The following is a 9328-nucleotide window of genomic DNA, read 5'->3' as shown; positions in this document are numbered from 1 at the left end:
TTGTCCTGACACATTTAGGTGTCACAAAAAGGGAGCAAATTCATTTTTACAGGTACCTGTATCTACATTTCAGGGGTTCACATGAAACTGGAGTTTTACCATTTTTGACCATTTTATACTTGTGTGATACATAAAACATTGTTAGCTTCTGGTCTGGCTCTTAATGCATGAGTCTGTTTTATGTTTGAGGTGAGACAGGAGATCCAGTGAGCTGCACTGCAATGCAATAAACCAACGGGACTCATAAATTAACTGAGGTTGGAATGCAGACAAAGTTCTTCAAATTCAGCTGGGATGGTATACAAGTACGGAAAGTATTTGTTGAATGACTTACTGCTCTCTAGTGCTCTCATTTACAAGATAAAATACATGAACTGGGATATTTTTTTCTCTGAAAGAGTCCAGTGACACTCAGTAGGACAAATTTCTAAACCACAGAAATCCTTTTTTAATGGTCCTCCTCACAAATCTCCTAGAGCTTTGTTAAATGCAAAAGTGAATACAACTTCAGAAGAGTTAAATTAAATTTTCTTTAATAAAAAATGTATCATTTCATACAACTTGCCTGATTAACATCATTTACAGAAAGGACTCAAACCCCTTGATTTTCTAGAGACTGTACAAATCGGATTCTGATCATATAACAGGAGTCAAAAAGGTAAAGACAACATGGAGTAAAAATCTCTGGAAGCACCGACTAAATGTGACAAAAGACAAGAAGAAATGGTGATAATTCCTGCAGACAGGAATCTCTACCTTCAAATTGACAAAAATATTTTCCTCTGTCTGAAGTAAGTAGTTAACGATGTCACTTCACTGCTTTAACAATAAAGCTGACACTGAAAAGCTAAAAAAAACCCTAAAGTAAATTTTTTTAGTATTTTAGGTACTTTTCTCCTCTTCGTTCCCAGTTTCTGAAGTCCAGTTTAAGGATAATATGTTAGCTAAGCAACCAGCAAAATACTGAGCTAATTAGCTCTACTTTAGGCAGAAGAGAGTTTAGACAAACTGTTCTTGTTCACAAGCAGGAACAACTAAAATTTCTCAGAGGAACCAAGCTAGCCTATATTGCTAGCAGTCGCAGAGCTAATTGGTTAGCTGAAGGCTCTTACATCAGTCTACAAGTGTTGTATAGATCGGTAATTATTACTCTATTGTTATTGGGAGATATAATTGTCATGACAAGAATTGTGATTCATCACAGCAAACATAAGCTTTATTTTAAGATGTTTGCAAATGGAGAAATGTGACCAAAAACTGGTTAAGAGTGTTACTTGTGCTAGCATAATATTTATTTCAACTGCTGGTTCCCAGAGAGCATGAATAAATATTATTACATATCAAAATATGAAAAAATGCAAAACTGTTTGCTGCTCAATGTTACTGGTATCCTGAAGTAGTCTAGTTGGTAGTGAGCAGCTGATGTTGTATTTTCAGAGTATCTGTGTTTGTGAGGTTCTGTTTTTTTTTTTGTTTTTTTTTTGTTTTTTAGTCACAGAACCAAGTTTTACAGCCATATCTCCCATTGCTAAGCAGTGGTTCTGAAACTCAGCTTCTCATAAAACAGTGGTAGAGGTTCCCACCACTGAGCTTTGAAAACAGACACGGCTAATAATAAACCCATAAAAAGTGGAGTATTGGCATCACAGACCACCATTTTTCCTATTATTTTGAATTCAAGGGACATTGTTTTTATATGGTTCAATAATTATGAGGAATAAACTCTACAATCAATCATTTCTAAATTTTATAGAAATACATAACTGGTGTTGTAAGCCACTGTGTGTGTAGATGTAACCTCATCTGAGCCAAAGCAGCCAAGGAGAAAACTGAAAATTGAGAAACCAGTTAAGAAGAAATGAAAGAATCGCATTGATACACATTCAAGAAAATGGTAATTAATAAGCATGAGCTGGTAAGAACGAGTGACAAGTAATAAACCAGTGATTCTCATAAAATCATGAGTAGCTACATCCTGAAGGTCCCGCAAAGCCGCTGTTGGCAGCCTCACTGAAACCACGCTTGTGTGAATTAAATAAAAACTCCACCCTAATGAAACTACAGTGAAGCTTTCTTGTTACAGTGAAGCTTTCTTGTTAAAGACAAATGTGACCAGGTCTATAAATGGCAAAGCTGGTCTGCTGGACACGCTTTCAGAAAGCTGCTGTTTCAAACAGTTCCAGGATGGAGCTGGATAAAATACAGGAAACGAGAACCAAACACTTCAATGAAAGAAAAGATTTCAAGGAGCTACAGCTAGGATGAAGTTTCCCTTAGTGACAAAAAAAATGTCATCAAAAGTATTCAACAAAAGTACTGGAAGCATATAGAAAATATATTAATTTCTTTTAAATAAAATGACAGTTATTGCCCTTTCTTGAGAGAGTACCTGGCAGTGTTTTCACTTGTTACTGAAGCACAGAAAGAAGACAGAAAACATGTTTTTATGTTCTCTGTTTTCCATCAGTTTTTTATTTTTTACTTCTATCAAATCTGTCCACCAAGCAGAAAAACATCCCTTTGGTTTTCCACAGGTTTCATTTTTTTTTTTTTTAATACACTAAAGATTGAGTCTTAGTTGTTCTGCTGGCAGAACCGTTGGACTGATTGTTATCGGTCCAGGTAGGTGTTCCGTGATCCGGATGCACTTCCTGAATCCAGATCCTCCCAAAACGTAAGGCAGGTCCACCTCACACTGATCTGTGCCATCTTAAATTCTTCACAGTAGTGTCAGAATCAGTTGGTATAAAAGAGACTTAAAAAAAAAAAAAAAAAGGAAAAGCATATTGTTCGTTGTAACCTTTCCCTTTTGTCCTTTCCCGGACAGTATGGGTCTCAGGAGTGAGTCCAGCTGACAGGAACCCAGTGAGTCCCTGTCTCCACTCGCTTTAGTGCCGACTGCAGCTCGCTGAAGGCCGTGGTGAGGTCGTCATTCACTATGACCTTCTCAAACAGGTGGCCGTACTGAGACTCCATTATCTCAGCAGTGTTCAACATCTCCTGGAAGTCCTCCTCCTGCAGAGTCACAGAGGAGGAAAGAAAACGGGGAGGAAAATCAGCTCCATGAAGATGATTTCAAAAGCTTCAACTATCTGCATCACAATGCAACTTTTATAAAAAGAAATGTTTTTAGCTTTTTTTGTTAAAACTGTCACCATCTTGTGACAGTTTGCTATGAGACAGATAATCTTCTCCGCCTCCTCTCTGAACTATTGCCATCTGAAGAAATGCATCGCTCCTGATCAAAAACAACCAATCAGACCCGCAAGGAGGGTGTTTGCGATGTCAATCAAATTTGTGTATGTGCTGCTAAATGTGCTAATGGCAGAGAAACAACTTACCATTACAGAGAAACTGTTTATCTGCTGTCATTGATGGCTATGCTAACTAGTCATAGCATCCACTACAGCCTCTGCTATTGGGAAGTCACCGTAGCGTACCAGAGGGGAAGGAAGAGAGATGGAGGGTGAGTGAGCAGCATGCACATGAGGGTGATCGACAGCGCTAAAACCCTCCTCTTGGCTCTGATTGGTTATTTCTAGGTAGAACTGGGAGAAGGCACTATTTTTTCACAGGTCATCTGTCTCATATATTACACTGTTACAATGTGACTGTTTCAATAAATATGTAAAAAAACAAAAGAAATTCTAAATAAAAGTTCGATATTACAGCTTTAATACTAAAGATAATAAAACAAAAATACTGCTGTGAACACAGATTTCAAAAAGCGCCGTGTGCAGAGATTGTTCTATTATGACATGATTCTCACACATGAACCCTGCCACAGAAAATGCTCTGAAACTTCAAGGAATTTTCATTTTTCCTTCCACTCAACACACAGGAATATCCACTCCACTCAGAAAACAAGACATCCTCAGAAATCTCCTCCAAAACAGGCAGAGAGCAAAACACACAGCTCTAATTTACAGAAAGGAAAGGGAACATTTATGTCAGTCTGCATTGTGTGTGTCGGGAGATGGGAGCTTGTGAACCGGCTGCACAGCTCACTAAACCAACTGAAGCCTTGTGGCTTCTGGTTGACCCCCATGACCCTGACCCCCTCAGTGCAGCAGCAGAGCTGGAACATGGCTGCACTCATTTAGCCTTCTGGTTTTACTGGGAACATCCAACTTTAGACTGGAGGACAGATATGGTTTTATGCAGACCCACTTTGCCAAACAGACAATTAGAAACACACAAAGATACAAGTTCATGCTGAGAAACTCAGAGACACAAACAACCCTGAAGGATTCAAACTGAGTGGGAGCAGAACACATGAACACACACAAACACACAGGCTGGTGAGAACTTCTAACTCCTGACCAGCTCAGTTTCTGGAGACGTCGCCTTCAGTTGCTGTTTGTTACAGTTTCTCGCACCAGTTGTTGGATTTAGTTATATAAAAATAACATTCATATTTTCTAAAACAATCATTTTAAAGTTTTAAGACAAAGTCATCATGATGACTTTTTGGTATTCTAATACGTAAAGCCAAAGGGCTCTGACAGATTACTCTGGGTCTCCTACCGTGAAGGGCCTGGCGGATCCTTTGTCATCTTTGCTTGAGATGATTTTGGCGTTCTTTCTCGTTTCCCTCAGTCTTTCCATTTTTGGAGGTTTCACAAACACAACGAAGGGTTTGAACTCAGCCGTCCGCAAAAGCTTTATTGCCTATGAACAAATAGAAAAGCAGGAAAACGGCTGAAGGAGAAGATCTGATTATGTCACAGGGGGATTAGGGCTGGACAATAAATCAATAATTTATTTTACAACAGACACATGATCAATATCAATAGATAACACATTTGATAGATTTTTCAATCATTTTACTGAACTCCAGTCCAGAACTGCACAGCATTCTGAGGCATGAGGCAGAGGAAAGATTTTAGTCGCTGAACCTCTCACGGCTAGCTAAATAAGGTTAGCGGCAACAACTAACTCATTCTATGGTTACCTAAAGACAACCTGTTGCGTAACCTGCCCAGCAGTGGTTTCAGGTTCTGCCACTTAAACGCAAAACAGCTTTGAAAAAAGTGGAGAGTGAAAACTGTGTTTAAAACAGGAAAGTTTTGACAGCATTTCAGATATTTAAAACAAAAAAACTAATCAATAATCATCTATATAGACCGATATGAAAGGCTCATATCGTGACAAGTTTTCCAGCCATGTCTCCCAGCTCTGCTCCGGATGAAGGAGAACGGTTTATCTCACTCACATGAGGCTGAACGTCCAACAGGCACACTTTCTTCTTGGCGAGGACGCCCCGTAGAGTGTCCAGACTTGTTCCGTAGTAATTCCCTTTGTACTCGCCGTACTCCACAAACCTGAGGTGGGACAGGACAACACGGCAGCTGAAAAGCTGGACCACATATGGAAAGGAGGTGAAATTCCCAGGTGGAGATGGAGAATCTGAACTTAGTCCAGTTACTTTGGAAGACAACTAGCATATGAAGAGCACTAGGTCAAACAAAAACTGTTTGAAAATATTAGATGTTGAAAGGAAGTTATTCTGTGATACTGCTGCTATGATGCTTTGGTACTGATTTCATCTAAAAAGACCTGCTGTTAATTCTCCACCTTAGAGAGTTGTACTCTGATTTTAATGGGGCATTAATATTCCAGGCACATAGTCCCATTTTACAATGCAATCGTGTAACTATGCTACCTTCAGCTGTTATATAAAGGCTCTGTCAAATTTGACTCAAAAGAAATTAGACTTTGTAATTACAAAAGCCTTGAAAATGGGTATCTGTCTCTTTAAGAAGCTCCTCCTCTTTTTGAAACTCTGCCTTCAGGAAGTCATCACAATATCTGTCCTCTATTAACCCTTTAACAACATTTTTACCAGCGATTCACTGAGAAGAAGCTCGTATAGTGAGCTTTGTAGATGCACAGTTGCTCCAGGTGTTTGCTAATTGCTGCTGGCTAGTCTCAAGGAGCTGAGTGGGGTACAGGGGTTGCTCTGAAGAGGAATCTTAGAAGCTTGGAAACTTCTGCTCCGAGGAGGAGCTTTGTCTTTGAAGGCGGAGCTAGGTCCACCCAAGGCTTTTTGCACAGGTGAATGGTTCCCAAAGATATTAAAGGATTTCTCAAACATGTGTGAAAGAATCAAGGCAACACTTCAGGTATGTTTTTGATGAGGGAATGACATTATAGGATGATGTAAGCCTCAAAAAAAGTCAAATTTACATAATACTTTCCCTTTAAATGAGGTTTAAGGTTTTCTTCTGGGAAAGCTGTTCAAGCTGAGCACACGGTTGTTGTGGCCTCTTATTTGGGAGCTGAGAGTATCGTTCTCTGCTGCAATGAGCCACAACACAAACAAGTTCATCTCCTCTCCTTCACTGAGCTGCCTGTAATTTCACAGTGGACATTTCCACTCGTCCAGCCCACATCACAGCTCTGCCACTCATCCCTCCGACTCAGTGAAAAACATCGCATGCCTCCACCTCCACCGCAGCATGCCCTAAATATAACACCTCCTCCAACAGCGCCACCACCCTCCATTCCTGCTCTCTGCATGCTGGGATTGTCTGCGTTCACTCAGGACCACAGACTTCCTCCATGTCCAACTCTGGATGGAACTGTGTGTGTTTGCGGCACTTCTTCTTCTTCTTCTCAATCATCCTTCTGAACTTTACAACTAGCACTTCAATTAGTCAGCCACAAATATGGAGGCAGAGCGACGGCGCCGGGGCCAGTTTCAGAGAGAGAGGGCCCCGAGCAGAGGAGGAAGCCCAGACGGAGACCTGGGGCCCACAGTCTGGAGATCAGTTCCCAGCCCAGGGCCCGGCCCCGTCATCAGCAGCTCACTCTGAGTTACAGACAGCAAACTGTGGCACTCTGCCCCTAGTGGACAGGAGAGGAAACACAAGAGATGGACTGATGGAGTTTGGAGGCTCTGAGTTTGATGTTAGACTTTTGACACAAGTTTATGCAGAAACATAAACATGTCATGTCAATAGATGCAATACGTAGCAGAAAATAATCACAACCAATGATCAATAATTTACAATAACATATTCCATCACTATGAGACAAACAGGTTTTGATTTTTTTTTTTTACTGTAAAGATATAAACAATATCTGTATCATGTTCATTATGTGCTGCTTTGATTTTGTTTCTATATTGTTCAGTTCACAGTTAAACTCTCTAACACAGAGCAGCAGAGGAAGGCTGTGTTTCTATTTAAACTTCAGGATGTGATGAGTTCCTGCAGCATCTGGAACTTCAAGTCTGATCAACATGAAACAGTTGGAGGTTCAGCAGAGGCTTTGCTTCTCCACTGTGATCTGTGGGTTTCTCTCTCTGCATACTTGTTGTTGTGGATGTCTGCCTCAAAGAGATGTTTGGAGATGAAGTGGTACTCCACACCGTCACTCTCCTGATTCTTCTTGGGCCGACTGGTATCTGGGGGAGGGAGAGAGAGAAAGGTTGTTTCATGTTGTGTTTGCTGTTAATTTTGGTGACTGTATGATGTTTTTAAGTGTAAAGCACTTTCATGTGTCCATGATGAGTCGTTGTATAAAAGCAGCAGACGACTGCAGGGAACTTACGTGGGATGGTCACACCGAAGTGCTGAGGGTCTGAGATCAACAACTTCCTCTTGAGTTCATTAATGCCGACCCCTGAAGGTCCTGGACAGAAAAAGAAAAAAAAAACAAAAACAGAAACATCCCATAAATGTTCAGCAAAACCAGCAGAAAAAATGTCTGTTTCCTTGAAGATTCTTCAGGCTCTTCTAGTTCTCAGCTGGAAAAAGGAAATACAGCAGCAAACATTTTGATAAGTTACAGGAGAAAAAGTACAAAGTGACTAGGAGTCAAATGAGTGATGGGTTCACAGCCGGGTTCTGTTGTTGCTGCTGCAGCCTCACGCTGATCCTACAGAACCCTTCAGAACCGGGGCCGTTTAGTCCTGAACTCGTCCTGCTGGTTGGACGGCTGTAGATTATGACCAAACATGCTTTAATACTTGAACAGAATTTGACCTCAGTTCCAGTGAAAGTCTCCAACTTTCCTTCCTCCACAGAGAAATCAACCAGTTTCACATACGAGTTGAGTGGTCGACTGATTTATTCAGATCAGGAAGTGGAGTTCGTTTGGACTCGGGTTGAGGAATGTGGGAGGAATGCAGCACTGCCGTTTGAACCGGGTTCTGTTGTTGTAGCCGTGAAGGTGGCAGAGCGCGGTAATAGAGGCTCTGTAGTGATCCTTATCTCAGTGGTGCAGACAGTCAATCCAGCAGGAACCAGACCTGCACACACAGGCTGAGGGGGAAACATGGAGCCTCTGGATCAGAGGGAGCAACACAGACGAGGTCCAACAGAACCAGCAGCTCCAGTCTGAAGCCAAAGCCAGCAATAAAGCAGAAGTGCTGCTGTTTTCTATGAGCTGTGCTCCTGGGTTTCTCTCTCTGCTCGCAGTTTGCTTCAGCACTAAAAGTGTCAGTCTGCATTACTGCTCTCATTAGAGAAACTGCCTTCACTGTGGAGAGCTGAACGACTTCCAGGCCAAACAGACCGAGGCCCGACCCGATGACCCGGCCTCCCAGCTGCTCTCATCAGAACCAGACGACATCCCAGCAGCGTTCACACTGTGGCTCCACTTAGAGAGCTGCAGGTTTTCATCAATAGAAACTCTAATGAAGTGCTCCAAAGGTTCTGTTTGTGGATCTGTTTGCTAACGTCTGCTCTGAACTTTAACAATCAGATTTCTTTAAACTCTGCTGACATTATGTAAAACTGATTTTCATTAGCTGTCTGTCCTGAAAGATGCAGAAGCCCAGATAAGCATCTGCATTCATCTTAGAAATGATCCCAGACTTAATTTCTTCAGCTCCAGTCAGGTCAGAGAGGCAGGCTGCAGCTCTGTCATTAGAGACTGCTTTAACCTCAACAAACAAATTCCTTCAGGGATTAGGAAAAAGCTTTTAGAGAGAAAGCTGCCGTGTCCCGTCTGCAGGTCTTAAACAACAACAACAACAAAAAAACACTTTCTGCAGAAACACCCTGAACTTTCCCTGAAGCTTTGATTTTCTCTATCCGCTGCGTCACATTTTAATAGCAGATGGGAACAAAACTGAAGGTACTCATCAAGCACTTTCATTCTCTCCACAGATGCAACAAGCTGATCCAGAGTCTGATTAATACCATTTAGTAAGCTTCTAAAAATCCGTAAACTCAGATAAATAAAACTATTCGACTGTCTGATGACCTTTAGCCTTTAATCTATACATCTGAGAGACAGAAAGCAGAGTCTTTCTTCCTCCACTTCATGAGTGTCCAAATGTCCACAGACTGCCCTCCACCCTATGGAAGACAGGTGG

The 9328-nt window shown here is 41.4% G+C and overlaps 1 protein-coding gene across 1 annotated transcript in view; it reads right to left on the bottom strand.

Annotated features, from left to right (window-relative positions):
• Nucleotides 1–1473: 1473 nt before the first annotated feature.
• Nucleotides 1474–9328, bottom strand: part of mpp7a (MAGUK p55 scaffold protein 7a) — a 45932-nt gene continuing 38077 nt past the window's right edge. Inside the window, exons 16-20 of the mRNA XM_015029073.1 lie at nucleotides 7558–7638; nucleotides 7318–7411; nucleotides 5216–5324; nucleotides 4528–4671; nucleotides 1474–3015 (exon numbers count right to left, since the gene is read on the bottom strand). Of these exons, the coding sequence (XP_014884559.1) occupies nucleotides 2836–3015; nucleotides 4528–4671; nucleotides 5216–5324; nucleotides 7318–7411; nucleotides 7558–7638 (608 nt within the window). The 3' untranslated portion in view covers nucleotides 1474–2835. The remainder of the gene's footprint in view (nucleotides 3016–4527; nucleotides 4672–5215; nucleotides 5325–7317; nucleotides 7412–7557; nucleotides 7639–9328) is intronic.

The sequence above is a fragment of the Poecilia latipinna genome, unplaced genomic scaffold, assembly GCF_001443285.1.
Source record: "Poecilia latipinna isolate Pla-1442-1.1 unplaced genomic scaffold, P_latipinna-1.0 Scaffold143, whole genome shotgun sequence".
Classification (NCBI taxonomy): Eukaryota; Metazoa; Chordata; class Actinopteri; order Cyprinodontiformes; family Poeciliidae; genus Poecilia; species Poecilia latipinna.
Note: the sequence above shows the minus strand (reverse complement) of the source record. Positions and strands in the feature narration are given on the sequence as shown.